The 24,033-nt window shown below is 45.2% G+C and overlaps 1 protein-coding gene and 1 long non-coding RNA gene across 2 annotated transcripts in view; both read right to left on the reverse strand.

Moving 5' to 3' along the window:
- Positions 1-12,999, reverse strand: part of TOGARAM2 (TOG array regulator of axonemal microtubules 2) — a 52,576-nt gene extending 39,577 nt beyond the window's left edge. The window contains exons 1-2 of the mRNA XM_049833884.1: positions 12,861-12,999; positions 9,139-9,421 (exon numbers count right to left, since the gene is read on the reverse strand). Of these exons, the coding sequence (XP_049689841.1) occupies positions 9,139-9,209 (71 nt within the window). The 5' untranslated portion in view covers positions 9,210-9,421; positions 12,861-12,999. The remainder of the gene's footprint in view (positions 1-9,138; positions 9,422-12,860) is intronic.
- On the reverse strand, positions 936-4,856 carry LOC126052760 (uncharacterized). Its single transcript, XR_007510137.1, has 3 exons — positions 3,991-4,856; positions 1,459-1,551; positions 936-1,063 (listed from the first exon to the last, which is right to left on the reverse strand). It is a non-coding gene; the product is annotated as an uncharacterized LOC126052760 (long non-coding RNA).
- Positions 13,000-24,033: the final 11,034 nt, after the last annotated feature.

The raw sequence follows: 24,033 nt of genomic DNA on the forward strand, positions 1-24,033 counted from the left end.
ATAGTAGCTAGTATAGGGCTATGTTTTGAATTTGTGCTGAAAACCATGTTGATAACACAGGGATGTTTTCATTATCGCTGAGCAGTGCTTACCCAGAGCCAAGGGCTTTTCTGCCTCTCACCCCACCCCGCCAGCGAGGAGGCTGGCTGGGGGGGCACAAGGAGTTGGGAGGGGACACAGCCGGGAAAGCTGACCCAAACTGACCCAAGGGATATCCCAGACCATATGACGTCGTGCTCAGCATATAAAGCTGGGGGATAAAGAAGGAAGGGGGGGATGTTTGGAGTGATGGCATTTGTCTTCTCAAGTAACTGTTACACGTGATGGAGCCTGCTTTCCTAGAGATGGCTGAACACCTGCCTGCTGATGGGAAGTGTATGGATTCCTTGTTTTGCTTTGCTTGTGTGCATAGCTTTTCCTTTACCTATTAAAATGTCTTTATCTCAGCCCACAAGTTTTTCTCACTTTAAGCCTTCTGATTCTCACCCCCATCCCACTGTGAGGGAGGTGAGTGAGTGGCTGTGTGGTGCTTAGTTGCCAACTGGGGTTAAACCACAACACCTCCATTCACCTAATCTACAAGGTATCACCTAACTCCACAGGCATTTAAATCCCTAGAGTGCCCAAGTGTCCATGGGCTCACACCTGCTAAACACAGGAGCTGTCTTGCATCTGACCTGTTGCTTAGAGCCCCACGCCATGGTGCCCAGAGGCCCCAGTGCAGGATCTTCAGTCAAGGTGGACAAATTACTATTTTTCAACATCTACCAGCTGGCAGCATTGGATGAGCTGGAGAGGTAAAGGAGTAATAGGCTGTCTCTGCAGCAAACAGCAATGCTTTACAGGGAAGGGGACAAAAAAGAGCTACCAGATATGAACACGGAACATAGTACTGCTGTCTGATGAAACCTTGCAATGGTTTGGCTCACTGACCTGACAGAAAATACCACATTTCCAAACTGCCATCGCTTCCAACATCCAAAAGTGAACAAAGCCAAAGAACAGCATGAAAAGTGGAAGACTGCAGAAGCAGGCTAGCTCTACTGCTGATTCATTGCCTGGCCTACAAAGAAATAGAAATATAAATCTCAAGGCCAGAAATACAAATCTTAGGGCCAGAAAAAAGTTAGGAGCATATAAACATGACCTCTGCAGGCCACAGATTTTTTAACAAGTCAACTTTTGTTCCTTACAGGTCAGTATCTCCAATGGAAAAATGCAAATGATGCTTGGAAGCTTTGCAAAGCTCTCAGATGCCCTGGGGTGATGGATATTATGCAAATAGGAGCAGTTACCACTGTCATTACAGCAGCAGTCTCTGCAGCAAAGCCCCAGCTTGCTAAATTGTTAGGGGTGAGGGAGCATAGATATTACCAGGAAGAAAGGGAGTGAAAAAACAAGTGAAGCAAAGGCATTATCTCCAGAGAGAAACAGAGGGAGAAAGTAACCAGCAAACACCTCTGATAATGTGCAGAGTCCCTGTATCTCAATCCTTCAGAGAGTTTGGTTTGTCCTCCCCCTACTGCTGTGGCAGGCCAGCATCTCTGCACGCTAAAAGAAATTCAAGACATGTTAGACTGTGGATCTTTCCTCCTCATCCTCCTACACCCTTCCCAGATCCAATTTTCAGAGCTTCATGCTTTTAGTAAAAAACGCCTTTGAAAACAGAGGCTAACCTGGAGGCAAGTTTGTTCGTCAGCGTGATATTGCTTTGGGACTAGCCATTTATGTATCAGAGAGACTGTGAGCTCACTAAAGTTTGCTTCTACTCTCTTTGCTTGCAGGAAAATGCACTTTTCCCCCACATCCTTTGGAGTAAGGTGCCAAGCTTAAACTTGGTGAAACGCAGCAATTTAAACCATTGGCAAGAGCAGACTTGATTACCATCGTGCAGGGGTGAACCGTCACCCCCAGGAGCCACATAATGCTGACCTAAACCTCAGCAGGGCCCGCTTCAGAAAGTTGGTTTGAGTTCGACCTTCCTTGATTCTACCAGGAAAATAACAGTGTGAGCCCAGGAAGGACCAAAGGTGCAGTGTTTGCTTTTTGGCCTCAGTCAGAGCAAGGGGAGTTTGAGCAGGAGCTAAGCGGGGCACTTGCCCATTTGCCCACACACAGCAGCAAAAGAAGCCCTGGGAGCCTGAGGACAGCACCTGAGCCAAGGTGGGAGCTCTCACTCTGCCTCCCGTGGTGAGGCAGAGACCAGGCTGTTGCTCTTCTCATGAAGAGGAGCTTCCCACTTCCCTGTTAACAAACCACTCCATCTGTTCTGCAGCTCCCACTTGTCCTCCTCTCCCCTCCTTCCATCTGCCACCCAAGCATTGCTGCTCTTCCACAAGTCCCAGGACTGTGTCTTTTTTAAATGACACCCAAACTCTCCAGCACACGGCTGGAGTCACCCAGCAGAAGCTTCCCTCATGTGGCTTTAAGAATTCAAAACAACTTTTTGAAAAGAGAAAAATAAAAGGAAAAATGATCAAATCTTTCTCCCAGATTTATTGCCTTCTGGGAGAGACGCTTGCACCCAGCAACCTCCACCAGAGCATGGTAAAAGCAACCCCTCTGCCTGGCTCCTGCCAGCCCCCGCCGGAGCACCACCTTGCTGAGAAAGCAACAGCGCATGAGACAGGGCTATCCACCAACCTCCTTCACAAACATGCGTGTCCTTCACTGTGGAAATCTAGCTCCACGTTGTTAAGCTTGTATTCCCCCCGGGAGCTGTAAAACCCTGCTGTGGGTTGCCTCCCACAAGGAAACAAGGATTTCTTCTGTTCCAGACCCTGTGTTTCCACAACTGCAAGCAGGGACAGCCATTTGTGAAGCTGGACCCCTTCTCCAGGAGTACAGCAGGCTCCCTCTTCCAGGTGTACAAGCTCAGCAGGCAAACAGTGCCAGACACCAGGAATAAACAAGGCTGCATAGCAACCACTTCTCTGAAGAAATCTTGAGCGTGAGATGCAAGGAATATCTTTTGCCTGCAGGGCTGGCGGGCAGATCCCTGGGTGCTGCAGCTGCAAACACCTGGGGGACCTCAGCAGCACCCAGACCTTCAGGCAGGGACACACTCTGACCTGCAGCATGTTCCCGGTCCCTCCCTGCCTGCTTGCCACCACTGTGTGAGAAACATGCCTAAAGCTGTGCACAACGCCCAAGCAAACAGCAAAGTATGCATCTGCTGGGAACTGGTAAAAGGGAGGGGAAAGTTTCCACCTCCTTCACTGCAGGATTTGATGACATCTCTGCATGGTAAATTGCTTAGCTAGGCAGTGTGAGCCTGGAGCCCCTCTCAGTTAGATTGGTGTAAATCCATACCAGCCCTACAGAAAGCACCACATTCAGGGAAGGTTAGGAAAATAGAAGAGCTAATTGCTTCAGCCTGGTCCTCTCCAATGTGGCATGTCCACAGTCGCTGCACTCTCCACTAAATGCTGCCAAACTGGAATTCTCCACCAGCCCCATTACAAATTTTTTATACCTCTCCCCTGTGCTGGTGATAATTATGCAATATGCAACACAGAGCAGAAATTTAGTTTTGCTACTGTGTGTGTTTTGTTGTTGTTATGCTCACTCAAAAGCTACTTCCAAATGTGAAAATAATATTTTGTTTGGAAATTTTCCATAACAAGGTGGTTTTATAAACACCCATGTACACAAAAAGAGAGAGAAATTTTGTGCAGAGGTGCAAGGGTTCACACGAGGTTCTCTGTTAACCATGGGGAACAGCAGCTCAACCTGTCTTTACAATTGTTTGGATGGAGAGTGTCCACACAAGTATTATAAGAAAAGGAATTCAGACACTAAGCAGCAAGTCCCGAGCCACTGTATCCAACCTGCAAGCCAACAGATAAGTGGGAAGGGTTTTTTAGCTGTAAAAATGTACAATAATTCAGCTTCTACGGGGGGGGGGGGGGGGGGGGGGGGGGAACCCCGCAGAAAACCATCTGCAGGAGTTAGCAATCCTTCTCCAACAAGCAAAGGCAGCACACGCACCCTGTTGTGATTTGGGGAGATGACTGTCACCTCACTTGGTAAAAGCAGCAGCAAAGCCAAAGGGAAGCATCTTCCTGTTACTGCTGAGCCACCCCGTTGGTACTGGTGCTGTAGGAGTAAAGGATTCAGCCTTACAATGAGTCATCTTAAACCACACAATTCTCTCAGCTTCTCCAAGGCTGAGTAATCAGACATGTGAGAAAATGACAACCCTATATATCACAGAACGGCAGAAAATGAGCTGACTGCAGCAAATGGGTCCCCAAATGTGACATCTCCTGCATGAAACAGGAGAATTCTCCCCAAAGGCTTCTCCCTTTTGCTACAAACAAGAGGCAGAGAACCACCCTCAGACTCCAGCACTGCTTTAGACCTTAAGAGACACGAGGAAAATTCTGTCTCAGCTGTGTTGGAGGCTTCAGGCAAGACTTAATCTACTCCAGCTCCTGCCTGCAAAGCAAGCATAGTAGAAATGCTGCTTGTTCACCTTTCCCCATGTTTTCTTTTAAGGGAAACCCTTTAAGGTAGGGAATTGTCTCTTCCTACATGTGTGTGCATCATCTAACAGAGCTGGCACAGCCATCAGCTAGGGACGTTACCATAAAATAGTGGTGGCAGTAGCTCTTCAAAGGACTTTCCCGGAAACAGTGTTTGGTTGTTCCCTTTAATTAAAGGGGCCAGCAATGAGCTACAGGCTCAGCTCTAGTGAAAAAGTTAAGCTCCTGGGTGTCTCAAAATGAGCACTTCTACAGGGAAACAGCATTAGCAGCACTGAAAAGTGTGACCATTGTTAAATCACGCAAAGTGATAAAAGTAGAGCAAAGGTAGTCAGCTGGTCAGACTAAGACCACCCAGGAGCATCTAATGTCCAGTCTCTCTCCCTGACCACCTGCTTAACACTCTCTTTTCTTTTGGCTCAGTAATACTGAAGCTGATGGGACAGATGCAACCAAAGAGAAACTTGAAAGCCTACATGCTTAGCCTTAAAAACAGCAAGCCAAAGTTTTATTTCATCCTTTCTAAAAGGAAGAAAAAAATTGCAGCCATCATCAGGGAACAGAGTACCTTCCTTCCTGAACCTAACTTGTGTCAGACCCACTTCACCTCCAGCAGCATCATCCACGTGGCCATGCTCTTATGTCACCTGCACACCCTGTAATGATGCGTTACGTTACACAAGGAAGGGGCAGTGTCCATGTGTTCACGTGCATCCTGGAAACGAACCTGGTGATGGCTATCACATCATTCCTTGAGACAGCCACGGGATAAACCTTGCTATGAGATCAAACCCTCTCTCTCATCCATCCATAGCACCCCAAGCGCCTCCGCCAGTCCTCCCTGACAGAGCAGTCCAATCATTCCTCACAAGTTCACAAAAATTGCCTTGAAATCCCCTTTCTCTAGACATGAAGCATGGCCTCTCTATTTCAATAAACACATCTTGGACTTATTTGGCTAAACCTCCACACTCTGCTTTGAAGCCTTGGGGCACCATAGGCAGGAGCACAGGGCTGAGCAGGGCTTCCCCCCACCATCTGCAGCAGGGACGGAAATCATGCCACCTTACATGCTTGTACCCAGAAACCGGCTCAGCTATTCCTCTCAGCACATTTTCTTTCACATAGCACACTTGCTGAGCAGCACAGCCCTTCGCAGCAGCCTCCTGGCACGAAGGCAGTTTCTTTTTTGTTCGCAGGACTGGGAGCCCTTGGGCTTTCCCCATGGCAACCTCATTTGTGCATTGGGCAAGGGCGATCAATATTATGTGGCATTCGAGCCTGTGAGGGAAACGGCCCAAGTGCACAAAGCAAATGTTAATTAGAGCCCAGCAGACAGGTCTGGAGCTGGTGAGCTTATACAGACCGTTTTAAAATGTTCATTTTTATCAATCCTGAATTCACAGTGATAGGAAAAGAGAGAAGAAAGATGGACAGACAACAGGAAAAACACAGATACTGCTGTATCTGCCTCTCTCCATCTGCCTCTGTTTTGCCCAGCCCTGGGGAGCATCAAGACCTCCCTGGCTGTTCCTTATTCATTAGACACTGTCCCCTAATCAACAGGAGCCTGAGGGCTTTGAGAGGGATACCACCTTCTACAACCCTTCCTCCACCAAGTGTTGTCATGAAGAATAAATCAAATTATCCAAAGAGTGACAAGTGAAGTGTGCAGGGCATGCACCTCAATGCCATGGAAGGCAAGCAGAAAAGAGCTGTTAATATACGAAAACATGCAAGACAGAAAAACCTGTGGCTTCAGCATCTACATTTTCAGAAGTCTCTGTTGCAGTGGAAGACTTACGCACTGCTGCATACTGAGGCCAATGCCTGAAACAAAAATCTCAGAAAAACAGTGCTTTGGTTTCCTTAAAGGAGATATGTTTTCTGAACAAAGCTTATGAAAGAAAATGGGAAAGGAAATGACAACTTTACACTTTAAAGCATAAACACACAGACTCAGAAACACTAAGGTCAGGGAAAATTATGACAGCAATACTTTGGACTCACAATTACATTGCAAATTCCCTCTGATGAGCCCAGAGCAGTTTGCATTGCCACAAGTGGCACTTAACACCTCTTCATGAGGTGACTCAAGCAGTGTTAAAGTACACTGAGAAACTGAGGCAGCCAAAAGTGCTCCAAACCTCACTTAGGACCTCAGAGTAAATAAACTGCAGCGAGACCAGCAAAACACAGCTTCTCTTGATCTAGTGACAACTGTCTGTGGCAGGGTAACAACTGGGATTGTGTCAGCTGGAAGAGAAAATGCTGAGGTGTTTCAAAAAGAAGTCTAAAACAACATAGGGTTTAAGAGCACTATTCTCATTTACAGAGGTACTATATTAAGAGATGCCAGCTAAGCATTATCAGAGCTTTACATGTGGGGACCAGGAGCTTTCAGGTTGATGGATAGAGTATCTTGACTACAGCTTGCAAATTTTTTTGGTGGAGAAGACAATAATTCCACAAAATTTATGTGATTTGTGAAAAAGTGCTTGTTTCAATTATTTCTGTGAAAAAGTAAGTTCTAGACCTGGACATTTGATATTTTTTCTCAGATACTTCCATGAAATTATAAAATTATCTCCATTCTGAGTAACCGTAATTCTACACAGTGACAACCTACCTACCACCTACCTCAGACACATTTCCAGATCAGACCTTGATGAGGCAAAAGCCTGTTTCCAGTGCTTCTTCAATATAGCAGTGGAATAGAAATTGCTGTATGCCTGGGAAGTCACAGAGAATATTTTAACTTCTGTAAGGATTGAAAAAAGGACTTCAGGATGCTTCTTGTACATTCATGATACAAAGGGATGCAGGTAAATAAGCTGCAAACGTGCCCTAGAGAACAAGGACGAGGTGTCCCAGATACTCAAGCACATCACAGCACCAGTCCCCAAAGAGGACCCACAAACTGGAACAGAGACTGGAAACCTCTGTGAGGCAGCAGAAAAACAGTCCAATTCAGGATTGCCCAGAACCCCTCTAACACCCTTGGGTGATCCAGGACACTGTACACACACAGTGCTTTGCTATCTAATTTATTCAGGATCATGTGGTCCTAAACCAAGGCCACTTGGTTCTCCATGTTGCTAATCTAGTTAACTGCATATTGGCTAATTGCAGGCTTTAACTCTCTGCCAAGCACAGCATCTCACCATCTGTTTGCTCTGGCTACCTGAAGAGTCAGCAGCCACACGAAGCTGCACCTCATCTGGGGACACAGAGAAACCAGCTGCTAGTGCCTGCTGTCTAGTACAGGTCTGCATTTCATTTGCTTTACATTAACAGAACTGTTGTTGTTATATAACAAGGAAAAAAAACCAACAACAAAAAAAACAAAACAAGAAACCAATCATCACTTCAAGATGCCCTTTGCAAACACAAAGTTTGGGGGCAGATGGACACAAGAAAAAAATAAAAAAAATACCCTGGTTTTTGCACAGGCATGTCAAAAGCAGTGCCAGCAAGCCACTTTGCTAACCCAGAGTATGCAAATACACTGCTCATATTCCTGAGAGTTAGAAGTGACTCAAAAGACCAAAGACTTCCCCCAGGTTTACCAGAATTTAGCACAAATAATTTTGAAAACTGAACCCAGCTACTATGGTTTTTACCAAATGCCCAGTCTCCTGAACATCAGCATGGGTACCCGTCTGTTGGAGGCAGACCTGGGCTGGTACACCTCTAAAGGGGTGGGCAAAGTCCATTAGCTCCACCGATGCTGCACCACGGACCACTATTACAGAGCAACACAAAGTGCTAACTGCAGCCCTCCTATACCCGCTCTGCTGCCTTGAAGTACAACTGCAGGGGTTACAGGCCCTGATGACTTGCTTTTAAGTGCTTCAGCGAGCTACTGTACACAGCGAGGCAGCTGCACAACATCAAAGCTGCACAAAAAAATAAAACACTTTCCCACAACACCACATTAAAGCCAAGGCAAGAACCATGAATTGAGCCCCAGTGATGCAGAGTTCAGTCCTCAGACTTTAAAATCCCTCTGCACCTACAGAAAGATTAGTTGCACTTGTCCCAAGAGCCCCATTTTTCCCCTCAATACCATTCATCTGCCAAGCAGAAAATTTGTCGGCACAGTTTGGAGTGCAGGGCTGAGGCTTTAGGACTGCATTTCTGATACAAACGGCTCATGAAGTTTACAAGCAGAGAACACACAAACTCAAAGCCTGTAAAACAACAGGTACTTTCATGGTAACAGACAGACCACCATGGAGATGAAGGATGAAGGTGCAGGGTAGGCATGTTTAGAAGCCCATGTTTTCCCACATGTTTTACCAGGTGGCAGCCACCAAACCATGTTTGGGATGCTGGATCTGCTAAGTCATCTCAGTACTCCCCCATCTCACAGCATGGGTCAGACAGTGGCCAGCCCTGAATTCACTGGGAGAAAAGTGACACAGAGAATCAGAGCTGTTTCTTTACTGTAAGTCTTACAAACAGCTGGAAAAGATCTTGTTTCATTCATTTCTGAAAGACAAAAAAAGTGTGATCATTTTGATGGAAAAATAAAAATGTTATCAGATGAAAAGACTTGTTTAGGCTATTGAACATCCATGTAATAAAGGTGATAGAGACTTGAATTGGATATAGAGACAAGAGAAATTAGACCTGCAACTCATTTTACCTGCCATCAACTTTGAAGAGGTCCTGAAACACACTTTCATCAGCCCCTGATAAGAGCTTGGCAAAGCACATACCACAAGCTGGAGGATACCCAGACTCACAGGCAGGTAACAGCCTGTCTCAAACAGACGGTGATGTAACAGCTTCTTCTTCACTTTCCTGTACTGGAGGACGTCACGACAAAATAAACACGGAGATGAGACACGATGAGGAAGGACCCCATTTCCTTGTTAACGGCTTTCCATTCAAATCCTCTACAGCTCCAGAAATTAGCTGCCTGAGCGCTACAGAAAGGAAAAATAGGCACAGGCTGGTGGATTTTTCTTTAAAAAAAAACACCAAACAACAACAAAATCCAAGTATTTACAGACCACAATAAATTCATGGAGAAGACTGCAGTGGTAGATGGATATGTTCCCCTTTTCACCTTCACTATTTTAACAAAACTCTGTGCCTACAGTGGAGAAAAAGTTTTGTATGGCTACCTTGAATTTAACTGTGTGAAAGGGGCGGTGGACTTTGAGTTTACTTGTTTGTTTATATAGGTGCTTTTGAAATACAATTGTATAGCATGCAATCCTGCCTCCTTTTCCCTTCATTGAACCTCCTGGGGCAGGGGAAGGAAATAGTAGGAATTAGAGGACTGAGTCTGACCCTGCTGAAATCAAACAGCTGCCATGCCCAGCCTGTGGACATTTTGAGAAACGGCTCCTCTTCTGAATCGCATTATCCCTGTCAGTCCTGGGCAGAAAATGATTTCCAGTCACTAGCCCACAGCAGACAATAATAACAAATGAAAAATAGCCAAGCTATCGTTTACACTAGATGCCAGAAATGAAGTATGGGGGAATTCTGCAGGCACAGCGCATCGGTGGGAGAACCGAGGAGGAATGGCATCACCCCTGCCCGCTCTGAGGCAGTGGCAGCACGGTGGGAACAGCTCGTTTAGCAGACAGCTCTTTTTCATCAAGCTGGTAGTTGTGCACTGAGCCTTTTGTATGAAGCAGAGTTTGCTCACGAAGAGGCAAACAAGAAGTGTATTGAAATGCCATAAATCCCATGTTGGCAGAGTTCAAAGCAATTCGAGCCTCCGTGCAAAATTAGGCCTCCGTGACTGCACCTAGAGGCAGGCAGGTAATTGAAACATCAGTATATCTGGAAGAGACTATGTGAGCACCAAAAAAAGGAGAATTTGGGGGCAGGGCGAAAAACTTCACATGGGGCTAGTGCCTGGTAGAGGTGACTGCTAACCAGTTTGTAGATCCCAAGCCAGCTGCTCCTCAAGGCCCTTCAAAGAAGATCCCACACAGCCTCACCAAGAACAAGGGTCAACAGCTCAATGGAGCGCTGCGTTTTGCAGTACACATATACCTTCTCATATCCTCTCTGCTCTCCGGCTGCAACAGTATGTTCTTCTCCGCATGTTGTTGATGGTCTTGCCCAGCTACACTGCAAGCTTGCTTTAGGCTAGAGATCCTTTCTATGTTTTTTTCCTCAGGATCAAGGGAAGTTCATCAGCTTGCACTTTGCCTCCACCACACATTTTTCTGCAAGAAACTCTAGGCATTCAGCCACAGATAAGAAAGCATTTTGGTAAACTAGCCAAGTAGGGTTATCCCTTCTTTGCAGATGGGGAAACTGAGGCACAGAACTTGGAAACACAAGTTTTCAGCCTGGACAGTCACTGGTTGCCCATCGCTCAGTCCTGAGATACTGTGGATACCACTGTGATAGCTTCAGCTGCTAAGGAAACAAATTTCTTTTCATACACGTTACTCATGCTGTGTCATTCGATTCCTTATCTGAGTGAGAGCGATTATGTCAGTGGTTTCACCATTATCTTAAAGCAAAGCCAGGACTCCACCATCTTTCTTGAACATAAAACTCCATCATCTAGTTAACAACATTTTCTGAGACTTTCAGCGAGGCTTTTTACAAGACATGCTGCCTCTCAAGAAATTGAGAGGACTAAAAGGTGAGCTTCCTGCAGGGAATAGTTTTGTGCTCTGCTGTGGGGCATCGAGTGCTGGTCTGTATCAATGTAGATAATGCCGAATTTGATGATTTTTGAGCAGTTACTGAAAGGCAGTGGAGATTTGTATTGTTTGTACCTAGGAGTGTAAGATAAGTGCCCAAATAAAGAAGTGTCCTTGAAATCTGGGTCTAATGGCAAGTCTAATACTGTGACAGGCTCTGCTGGAGGCTCAGGCAGAGTCATCTTCCTCTCTACAGCTGTCAAAGATCTCTGGGTCTGTGGGGCAAACACTGGCCATGAAATTATAATATACCCTAGGGCTGATTGATTCTGGCTGCTCAAGTTTTTGGGGTTTGGGGTTGGGTTGGGTTTTTTTTTAACCACAGGAAACCATGAGAAGAGATGACAGTTTAGGTCTTATCTCATTTCCATCAGTGCTAATAGCAAACCTGTAATTGATTTTAAATGTCAGGGGAAAACCTTCAGCACACAGACTAAAAGATGGAATAAAGCTGCTTTATGTAGCCTGGAGTCTGTGCATTTTTTTAAAGATGCAATAAAAGCCTTCACTGGAAGTATATTCTTCAATAAAAATACATATTTTCTCCAAACACATAGTTTGGTTGTGGTCTTCTATTTTCCACAGGATGGGCAAAAATGATCAAAATAATTTTCAGCCAAACAGTAGTCGAGAGGTTCAGAAACATTTGACAAAGCTGTGCAAACAAAAGCAGCTCATTTTTACATCAAATACTTGCCTTGTTAAGTTCCCACTAAAAAGAATTATATTTTGGCTAATATGCCTAGTGCTTTTGTAGGAAGTTTAAAGTTTTAGAAACTTCTCAGAGAAGCTACAATGTCCGAGAGGAAGTTCGCGGCCAGTTTTTTTCCTAAAGCAAAGGAATGGCCCCCTGGGATCTCACTGGTCCCACTGGTCCCCAGTGAAGCCCTAAGGAGAGCCCCGGAGGAGCTGTGGAATGGATGCGGTGCACACAAGACTTGCGCACACTCCTGCAATCCAGATGGGCACGGCATTCAGCAATGGAACCTTGCCTGAGATAGACCAAAATGTGCCACCAGTTCAGCCAACAAAGGAGTGAACACAGCGGCTGGCTGCAGAGCCTTGATGCCTGTTACACTGGGCATTTAAGGCAAGCCTAACTGTGCGTGATGAAGGAAAACCACTGACCTGTTCCTCTGAGCTCTAACGCAGTCTGTTTGGACTGAACATCTGCTAAGGCTCACCCCAAAAGCCCTGGTGGACCCTTGTATGGATGGATCCAGGCACCCTCCTCATACCGGCCAAAAGGCCAACCACTGTCATTTCAGCAGCTGAGTGAGTGGTCTTCCCAGTGTGAAGAGACATGCAGCACACTGTTTCTTTGAGGGTCAGTGCCACTGGCTACAGGCTGCTTTTTCAGAAGTGTCAGAATTTTGTGTACCAGCCCTTGCACATAAAATGTATCTGCTATAGAGCCGTCGATGCATCACCACAGGAGACAGGGAAGGAGCTAGCATACATTGAATCTGGTTTTCACATGCATTTTGCCAGGAATAACAAAGGCTATTATAATCCTGCATTCCCAAGTGATCCTTTAAAAAATATTTTTGAAACTATGACTCAAACACTAACAAGTAAAATCTACTCCAATGCAGCTAGCCAAGGAGTTCAAGTTCCTTTGGCAAAGGGCATTAACCACAAAGCAAATAACTTGTTTGCTGCAAGAATGACAAGAAGGGAGACCTACCTTCATCTTTGTTTTTTGTTTACATGCTTCCATTAGTACCCAGGGGAGTTTAACTCTGGGCTGGGGGACATGGCATGGTAAAGTCCTCAGGTTTCAGCACTCCTCTGGCCATCCATCACCCTGCAACTTCTCCTCAGCTATTCAGTCCCGAGGCATTAAGCTGTCACAGCTCACTAAGAAATTAGACTTGATGACACCTAAGCAGATTCATTAATGCATTAAGCAAATGCAATCTGATTGGTTCCTTTTTTTAGGCATTTGGCAAGCAGTGTGCAAATAAACCTGGAGGATGAGGCTCTCAGGGGAGGGCAGGCAGCTTGCCAGTGTTCTTGCTTAAACGGAGGGAAAGAAAGCACCAGTTCCACAAAGCCGCACTAGAAGAATTACAACCTACTGCTTGCTTCAAGAGAGTAAAAGACAGAAGGTGGCATCAGTTGCTTCTGCCTTCTGGAAAGATGATGCAGTTTCCATAAGTGTCATTGCACACAGAGCATTTCAACTGTGAAGGCAATGTGGCACTAATCATGACCAAAACAAATCTCAAGAGACTAATTGTCCCTTGCACGTGGACTGAATGACACAAATCACCTCTGAATTAATCTTCAGGACTGTACAGGGAACATTCTTGTCATCCATAACCACGTGGCTGCTGGCTATGCAGCTGCACTGACTTACAACTTTTATTGTTCACTGCTCTTCCATCCTAATAACACAGCCTAAGCAACGAGGCCACCAAACCAAACCAGCTCAAAGGGAGGCAGTTGCTGGTGTCAGGCACATATCTTCACTGTTAATTCTGTCACATCCTATAACACGCACCAGCTGGCACAGGTGGTGTGACTCAAACATCTGTCCTTCCCAGAGACTCACATTTCATTACTGATAAATATAGCTACCGGCCCTGTAATTCGGTAGAGTTACAGTTTTGCAAGGCACTTGAATACATTATAATTGGCATATATTTGACTTGTGCAGGCACAGCTTGCCCATAGTACTTTCTCCTTGGGCAATGATCTCATTAGACCTCAAGAATTAAGCAGGACCAGGCCGGAAAGATAGTTGGAGGGGAATCCTTAAGTGCAACAGGACACAGGACACGCAATTCCATAAGAAACACATTTCTAGGAGATACCGCTATGCAAAGACATTTTGCCAAGACGTTTTGTGCATGACTGCAAAGTACACCTTCTTTGGGGGGAGGAGAAATCAGTAAAATCCACACCAGTATGGTCTGTACATTAAGTATACTTATACTTATGTATAGGAATATTATCCATGTGATCTGACCATATAGGATGTAGCTATTTGTATTCTGCTCAGCTAAATTTCCCAAGGCACCCACCACATGCATTGCCATTCTTCACTGCAAGGTGACTGTAAAGCACCTATATGGCAGAGGATAATGCAGCAGTTGTTCCCTGCTTAACCTTCTCTCCAAGTTACTTTTATTTATTAGAATTAATGCTTTTGATTATTTTTCTATAATAAATACAAATGCCAGCCTCGTGGTTCTGGACAACCTAGCAAGAGCAAAATAACACACATGCAGCCCAGTGCTTATTCCTTCCTCCAATATCCAGTGAGTCTGTGCAGCCTGACACTGCAACCATCTCACTGTAATAGAGTAATTCCCATTTCTCATCTAGGCTTTGCACTTACAGATCAGTCCTCATGTGCCACTCCTCCAGGAAAAGGCTACCTAGATTGCCACTGAAGGAAGTGAGGCAACCAGACTTCAGAACCCCTACTGATTATTTCCTCATTTTGTTTTTAAAATCTTTTGTTTCTCTCAACACCTATTTAATTCTACTGCTGAATATTTAAAGAGATAAGATTCTTTGCAAAAGTTTTAACTTAGCTGCTGATTCAGGTGATGGCTGATAAAGCTCTTGAGTTTTAAAGCAAAACTGTATCTATTGACACAGATATTTTGTTTAGAAAAACAAGCTTTGGTTGAAATGTTTGTGAATAAATTAGCTGACAAATATAGCTCATTTTGCTATCTACAAACCAATACTGACTTTTATGCAGAAAGTGATTATTAGCAAATATTTTCCAAATAGCTCACAGAAGCAACATTCAGCTGAGTAATTATTCTTGGAACAATTCGCCACACTGCTGCCTCTGTGCTAACGGTATATGCGCAAGTGGGTGCCTAAGCCATATGGCATCATTTCTGCTTCCTAAGTAATTGAAGCGGGCAAAAACCAGAAACAAAATGAACCCTAAATTACAGCTGCTTTTGAGTTTGAATTTTGAGCAAGCAATTATATGTACTAAAATTCTTGAATCTTTGCAATTTCTGAATATTTCACTGAACAAACCAGTAGCTAGGCAAAAAAAGCTCCTGTAATAGCAAACACAATGCAGCTTTTCCCAGAAGATATCACAACATGATCATGTGTTTTATTCACAAAAACATAAACCAACCTTTCTTCAACCTGACCCATTCAGCCTGCTCTATTAGTTTTTCATCATACGACTCTTAGTGAGTCTGAAGTTCTGGACACAGCAGTCATTTGCTGCGGAAGAAGGTATAGCTGTGTCAAAGTGTAAGTTTTTCTGAGTGTGTCCTACTAGACAGATATTTAAGGACTCTACAACTGCTTGGATAACACAGAAAAAGGCATTTCTGTTTCCCATGTGCCCAATGTCTGGAAAGACACAAGACCACACAGTTCCACAGCCCCAAACCTCCGTGAGCTTCCCCTGGCAGCCAGCCCACCCTCTGGTGCCTCCACAGGGAAACTCTTCTGCTCATGGCCAAGCCAGGGTGCACAAGCCCCAAACAGCTGCATATCTCAGCAGTAGAGCTGAAGGAATAAATCTATGCGGGTCCATTAGCAGCCTAGTCCTTGTTTTACCCAACTGAAGCATCACACTTGCCTCTCCTGAAGGACAGCTATATAAGCGCAAACTGTATGGAGCTGGAAAGCAGCTCAAACAACTTTCAGCCCATCATTGCATTATTTGGGTTTTGCTTTGACACAGCAGGAGGGTTACATGAAGATAGACCAGATCCTGAATAGGAGGCAGCATCACCATAAGACTGATCTACTGTATTTTGGGGAAGGGAGTGGGAGAAGAACAAGAACCACCAGACTGCAGTGTGGTTTGCCTGCTCATCACAAAACCTTTCCAACATGTCTAATCAGCAGTCTCCTGACCAACAACTGCAAAACCTCTAGACTCCTGAGTAGCACTTAAAGAGTTAAATATATTTCAGTGCAAACCCCCCTACGTCCTCTTTACAAATAGGAGTCAATGTCTTACCCTGTTTCACATCTGGCCATCACTTCATTTTTTTTAAGCTGTGTAATTAAGAGCTTATATAAAGTTGATTTAAAGAGAGCCTGCACTCTGGATGACTCCACTGAGAGGGAGGTAAAAGAGCCTTGACAGGTCAGGGTTGGGTTCACTTGCTTTGTTTCCTCGAATATCTGAAGTTTCAAGGAGGGGTCCTAGGGAGTGCAAAGGATCTGAACAGAGGTGTGACTGGAAACCAGATCCCTTGGGGATCTTCAGTTCTTGTCTAATTCATAAATTTCCCAACAGCTCACATCAAGCACTCTGAAGCAGAGATCACAGCTGGGTTTATGCCCTCCATTAGGATGAAATACTGTACCTGCCCATGGCAGGTCTCTTGCACCTTGCTCTAAAATACAGAGCCCAGGACTGCCAGAGACAGGACTCTGGACAAGACAGGTGATCTAAGCCCCATCCCACCTGTCAATTCACACATTCCTAATTAAGCACACCTTGTCTCTCACCTTTGTGAAACAGGCCAGTTAAATTAGCTGCAGCTTTATTCCTCTTGCAAACCTCTGCCTAACTTTCAACAAGCTGATTTCACAGCCATTTGCAGCCCTGTAATTAACAGCTTATTTATAAATACCTTCTCAGGCTTCATACGCAGTGCTGGCAGGTGGTCATCACAGCTCCAAAACCAGGTGCCCAGTCCAAAGCAGATACACCTCCGTGTCTGCACCAACATTACACCAAGGCAATTCCAATAATGTATAGCCAGCGTGTTTCAGAGTTCTCAGCAAAGGTTTGTGGGTTTGGGTGCAAGTGCTAAGCACCCTGCAGAGGCTATTTGAGGGCTAATTAGGAAGAGGGAGTGAGCAGGAAACCACAGAGCAAGGTAAGGGATGAGGACAGCTGTCAAGGAGGCAGTTTCTCATTTTCAGTCAGATCATTGACCCTCGGCTCCAGATCCAGCCCCTATTCTCCTAATACTTTACTCACTATACGAAAGCAGTTTGGTGCTCACCAAAAAAAGGGGAGTTCTTCATCTCAGTCAGCCTGTTACCCAGTCAGGCATCCACAGCCCAAACCAGCTGCAGACACCAGCCCTCTGAAACAAGGCTGGAAACTCTCTGAAGAGCACGATGAAGCAAAACTGAAGCAGTTCCTGAATTTCTTCCGAGTGAGTAGCACTTGTTTAGCACATACTCTTTGGTGAGGTATTGGGTGCCCGTGCGGAGGCATTGGGAGTGGGGTTCTGTGGGGCAGTCTCTGTGAGGAGAGGCCGGGGCCAGTGCCACAGCTGCCCCACCACAGGGCCCTGCCCAGCCCCTCAGACAAGATGGCGGCACCTGCGGGGAAGCGTGCTGAAGGGAGGGCAAAACACCACAAAGACAGAGAGGAGCAAGGAAAAAAAAACTGAGAGAAACGGCCCTGCCGGCACCAAGATCAGAGAAGGAGGAGGTGCTGCAGGCATCAGAGCAGGGATTGCCCTGCAGACCCCAGAGAGGAGACCATGGCGGAGCAGGTATCCATACTTAGCCCACAGAGGACCCCACACCAGAGGAGGCAGATATTTCCTGAAGAAAAGCCGTGGCCTGTGGAAAACCTGTTCATCCTGAAGGACTGCAGCCCAGGGAAAGCACCCACACTGGGACAGGGGAAAAGTGTGAGGAAGAAGGAGCGGCAGAGAGGAGCTGTTGTGGACTGACCGCAGACCCCATCCCCCTGCACCACCCCATCGAGGGGGACACGGGAGGTAGAGGTGTCAGGAATGAAGGGCTGAAGATCAGCCTGGGACAAAGGGGAGGGGAAAGGTGCTGTTTCACTTTTGCCTTTGTTTCTCACCATCCAAATCTCTTTTAACTGGCAATAAATCAAATTAATTTTCCCCAAGTCTGGTCTGTTTTGCCCATGATGGTAATTCGTATGTGATCTCCCCATCTTTATCTCTGCCCATAAGCTTTTTTCCATCTAATTTCCTCCCCCACTGTCCCCTTGAGGAGAGGGAGCAGGAGAGTGGATGAGTGGGCATCTGGCCAAGGTCAACCCACCACAGATGACATTGCTGCACTGGCACCACAGTGACAAGAGGCGATGAAAGATGTAGGATCTCCGTGTAAGCTCCAAGAGAAACCTGGGGTGACCAGACTCCACAAAACCCACTCTAATTGCTACAAGACGGCTCAGATACAAAAGGGAAGAGGTACCAGTATAAAACACTACACCGACTCCTAGAGGCCCCCTTTGGCAAGGCCTGGAAAGCAAGGGAAGATATCTGCAGCTGTTTTAAGACTTCTCATCCCTTGCAGCTGTATTCATATTTCTAAAAGGAAATTACAGGGCTGCACTTGAGTTCTACCCTCGAGGCACACATCAGAGTTGAACTCGCACAGTCACTCATTTTTGTTTCCCCCCCGCCTCTAATGAACAAGGATTTCTTGCACACACACACCTCCCTTCTGCTCTGTCAGCCTTTCCTCTCTTCACATACTGAGCTGGAATTGTTTCCCATTAAATCATACTTTAAACCCTTTTAGAGTATAGAAATGCAGAATGCTGCAGTTAAGATAGCTGGAGCAGATGAGATCCCCCCCACCCCCCTGCCCCATGAAGCCTCCCTTCTCTTCAAGATATTACAGTACTATCATACAAAACAGCATTAAATGCTGTTTTTTTAAATGGTGCTGTTTATTTGGCCCTGGCAAGTGAGAGGCATTAACCAAAGGAAGGACTGTGAAACAGAGGGATGCTGAGAGGAACAAGAGCAGGCTATCTTAGGAGATGCTAATCCAACAACCGAAAGCATCGAGCTGACTGGGGAGGTTAATGGAAGGAAGATTTGTACAAGAGAATCTACTCTAACCTAATCCTTCAACAGCCATAATGCGATGACACTTGGAGCCTCACTCAGCAAGCCCTATTTTTGACGTTCAGGGCATTTCTTAGCAGATGCAATTAAGGCTCTAATCTCAAATCCTTGGGAGAAAATAAGTCTTTGGCCTCAAAGTTAGAGGCTTTGTCTAATCAGTCATTTCCTCTCCTGAGTGACACAGTGACATCAGCTCCTGTACCTGGCCTCAGCGTTGTATGCTGAACTCCCTCCAGCAGTTCACTAGCTCTCAACAGCCTCAGCAAACACACAACTCTCCTGCCCTCCCAGACCTCAGCTACTCTCTCCACCAGTTTAAGGTCCCAGCACATCAATGACATCTCGGTATCAGACCCCCTCAAAAGGGCAGCCTCTGCATAACCACATACTTCAGTCTAGAGCAGAAGTTTCAGCTGTGGCAAATGCCACGCTGCAACCATCACTGCCTTCAACAGATTTGTGGAGACATCAAAGGGGAAATACAGCCTTTACAGAGGAACTAATGGCGGCATTTATTTAGAATAGTTTTTTTGCAGTCACCCCCTGAGGAACATAACAATGTCCCAGAAATACGGTTATCCCTGCCCCAACTTCAGCATTTTGCTCTGATCCCCTCCCCTTTTCACACTAGCCCCTAGCAGCAGGGAAAGGGCTAAGTGTGGACAACAAAGCAACATCACCAGGCTTTAGGACTGGCACACCAGCCAGCAAAGAATGGGGACTTGCTATTTCAGACCACCTGCGTATTCAGCCTGTTCACCAATAAATTAGGCTTGGTTCTTTTGGGAGGTGCTTTTTGAAGCCATGGGAACTAAAATTACACTTAAAAATCAATGATAGCTGAGATTCTGCACACACTAGCAAAGCTTCATGCAGCAGAGAAACACACTGTACAAATTAATTTGGACACATAGACCACGCTTATTCAACTCCCTTTTCTACAGATATCTTCTCACAAGGACAGATTGGCATCCTTTATGGTCCCTGAGTGCACTTAAGTTCTGTGTATTTCCAAAAGTGCTACCACTGCTTTACGTAAAAACCTATTATCAAGTTCGTTCTTTTTTTCTGTCACTCCAACATTTTAAGAATATTGCAACAGCCGTCCCCACAGAGGGCACAGACTGATGCAGCACGAGACAGAGAGCCAAAAGTCACGTTCAAAGGGGCACATGCTGAGGCTTGCCTGCTTGATGGATCACAAAGGCAGCGCAGATGGAGGTGGAGTACTACAGCAGTTTTGTTATCTGCATTTTCCCCACCATTTTGCAAAGCAATCACTAGCTTGGAGCTGCAAACTGAAAGACAAGAAAAACCTGCCTTGATGGTGATTTTATCTCTTCCAATCCCCCCAAAATATATACCTCTTTCTGAGGGTATTTTAGGTGTTTCACTGCCTCACCCAGCAACAGAAGCAATCTGACATTTGGTCACCTTTCCAAAATAGTTTGGATTACAGCACTGTTATCAACACATCCATTTTTAAATGCTAGACTATGACTAGTCCCAGGAATACCACTGCTTCCCAGAGCAGTTCTGAACAACACAAAGAACTGAGAGCATCTCGCATCTGGTGAGCAGCTCTGGAGCAGGATTTCACTTGTACTGCTGCCCACTGTACTACCTACCCCTCAGTGACACTCCTTGCCAGGACTGAGTAGGAAACAAAATTTTCAGGCTGAAGTCTGAATTCAAGATGGATGAATTCAATGGACTTGAATTTAAAAACAAAACCAGAAAAAACCCAACAACAACAAAAGCCACCAAAAACCCCAAACTGACATAATTGGGGATTCTTTTATGAGTACCTAAAGGATATTAAATGAAAATACTAAAGTCAGTTTAAAAACAATCAATTCCAAAGAAAAAGTCAGCAGTTGTTAGAATACTAAAATAAAATGCTTTAGCCTCTCCTCAATAAAAGCAGCCATAAACCGTCAATATTTCTCTTTAATTTTTCCCTCCTTTATCATTCATTTCACCCTCTCCCTTTTTGGTGCATCAAACTATTAGTCTGCTCAAAATTAATTTCTTGTGCAAATGTACCATTTCCAAGTTGAATTGAAATCTCATTTCAAACTTCAAGCTTCCAGAAAAGCAAAATATTGAGACACCACTTCTGAGCTAAGCACAACCTTGTGTCAATAACAAGATATGCTTGTCCTAAAAGACAGACTAAAAGGACATCATCCACAAAGAGCAGTGAGGACCACGGTTCTGACCCGTGGTGTGAAGACAAGGGTGACCTTACCAGGGACACAGGAGGAGGATGTTAATCAGCCCACCAGCGTGTGCAGGGTGGTTTCCTACTTGCAACATTTTGGAAGCACCAACAAGGACCTGGATGCCACCTAGTGCTGTTCCACTCAGGCTTTAATTGTATAGAAATGCAAATGTTAATTTTTCCCATCTTTTACAGGTTCAGCACATCGTGCATCAGGCTGGCTTGATCATCATTCCAGTGGGGTGCCTTTGGAAGATCCAGGGATGTGCAGCCAAAGAAGCCTCCTGCGCAGCAGACTGTTGCGGTTCTTCTGCTTGCAGTTTCTAGCAGTGGTCATCACGGCACTAATACACATTAGAAAAATTCATCTAGAATAAGCAAAGATTGGCAAACTCAGTTAGAATTTATGGACCTGGGGAGGGGGCTGGGGGGAGGATGGGGGAGGCAACAACCCCTGGAAGCACCAACCAAGCTCCAAAATTTTTATCAGACCTCTTAACAAAGCAGCAGCAAGTGCAGGTTTCAGTACCTTACAGAGGGAGTCTTCTGTGGAATTACCTTAGTTAGAGAACAATTTATTTACAGATATGAAGGAAAAACCCTTCCTATAAACGTGAAAATATTTCACTGGAAATGAGAAGACTGTAGAAAAGGAATTGTCACTTTAAAACTCCTTTTATTTAAAGGTAAAGTCATTTAGTTTGAAGCATCCACCAGGGTTCATACTTTCCAGAACAAACTTCCCTTCATTCTGTTAGTTTCCTCCACTAAATGGTCCCCTTCACCAAATCTTTAATTGTATCTACAAACTCTATTTCAGCTACACATCTTGCTTTGAGGAGCCCGAATGCACAATAAAGCTTCAGAGAACCACAGGTTTGGAGAGGACCCAAGCTCCTTCCAACCTACAAGTGCTAGAAGCCAGTCAGCTGAAAAAGTGACTACAAGTACCTGTGTTCCTACTTTTCCTGAATTCACACCATGAGATTTTTTGCATTGCAGAAATCTCTGAACCGACACAGCGCAACTCCATCAAAAGCAGATTCTAGCAACCTTCACTGTCAATCCCCATTCTCAGAAAACCCAGATTCAGCTGGGGGCAGAAAACATTTATTTGATCCGATTACATAAACTTCCAACTTGAGGCAGTTGAAAGGGTCTTCGGTTCCTGTACTAGACATTCTGTGTGATATCTTTTCAATCCGACTTACCTCTACACCACCTTTTTGGGAAGTGTCACAAATGGTCTCACCCGATTCTGAGTGGGAAGATTTTTAATACTTTCATTGATGTGGACATGAAAAAGATTCTTGTTGATGCCAGTTTCCCAGAGCAACTGTTGCCGTGGTTATAAATCATTTATTGCCCCCCATCGGCCAACAGCTGAATATAAAGAATGAGTTTACTATGTGCGAGAGAGCATGACAAACGCACAAGCCCGCTCCTTCTGAAATATGCCATCAGGCACCGAAATACTGTTGACTGTTTTATTGCAGGGGCTTTGGGAAGTCACTAAAATAACCAACAGACAAGTGCTCTCTAATGTTGAAAGAAAACAGTCCTCCAACTCACAGATGCAAAGATTGAGGGGGTCCTAAGCTTGTGTGTGCAGTAACCATTATGGGAGGAACCTAGAGACAAGCCCCTCCCTGCCAAGCCCCCATGGAGCTTAAGGGAAATATTTTCTTCTCAAGGACAAAATGCACCATTAATTCCTTAAGTTATTCCTAAATAACTTAGAGTGCTCATTACTGAGCCAAGGTATCTGAAATAACCTAGTTAACCCCATCTCTGTGATTAGAAGAGCTTTGGATAGGCTCCAGGTCTGACCATGACTTCACTTCCCCTCCTAGATAATGTGAGATTCACTTACACAAATCTTATTTATCTCTCATACCTCCTTGCTGAGCAATTTTGTATCTTGCTGCCAAAACAGAAGCAGACATGAAGGCACTTGGACAAAATTTTCCTCATGCAGAGGCCCAGGCTCTCTTCCAAGCAGGATTTTCTTTATGATGATCTTGATTTTGTGAGGGCTGGGTATAAGGTAGTTTTGGAGAAAAGATCCAAGACAGAGGCTATGTTTTAGGCAGCAGTTGAGTCAAAAACAATCATGCTGGCAACAACCAAACATGTTTTGGCAAGTTATTTCCTCTGCTTGAGTGCAGTGATTTCCCGCATGTTATTTCTGCAACACCAACAGGGAGCGGATCTCTCTCTCCAGTTCAAAACAAGCCGTTATAGATGTTTAAATGAACTGAAAAACACCACAGCTGTCACAACGTAAGAGCTGAGGCATCGAGACACCATAACTTAATATTGCATGCTCCCTGCTTTACAAGATCACCTCCAAACCACAGCTCCAGCAGCCCTCCCGGTGACTCCAGGTGCCCTGCACACCCCGTTGGAGAGCTTAGGGACCTACATGGTGGGAGGGAGATGGCAAGACTGCTCCCAAACCCAGTCCCTAACTGGAAGGGTATGCCACCTGGTTGCCAGCCAAAGTAGCAGTCACCCACTTTAACAGACTCAAGATGTAGGAATAATTTTTCCTTCCAGGGTTCACCATACCACCTTCTAAAGCAAAACTGAAATTTTAAGTTGCCCACCATAAATTAACTTGAAAAGCATCTGTCTTTTCTAAAAAACAGGGAAACAAAGAGTGTCCTGGATGGTTCATCAAGGTCCCACAGCTGTGAGTTTGGACACACCTGCTCTCACAGCTGTGAGTTTGGACACAACTGCAAGGAAACAGAGTGTCTGCCACAACCATCTCTAGCCCCCTCCTTCCAGGATGCAGGGAACCAACATCCCAAAGGCCACAGATAAGT

Source organism: Accipiter gentilis, chromosome 30, assembly GCF_929443795.1.
Source record: "Accipiter gentilis chromosome 30, bAccGen1.1, whole genome shotgun sequence".
In the NCBI taxonomy this organism is placed as follows: Eukaryota; Metazoa; Chordata; class Aves; order Accipitriformes; family Accipitridae; genus Astur; species Astur gentilis.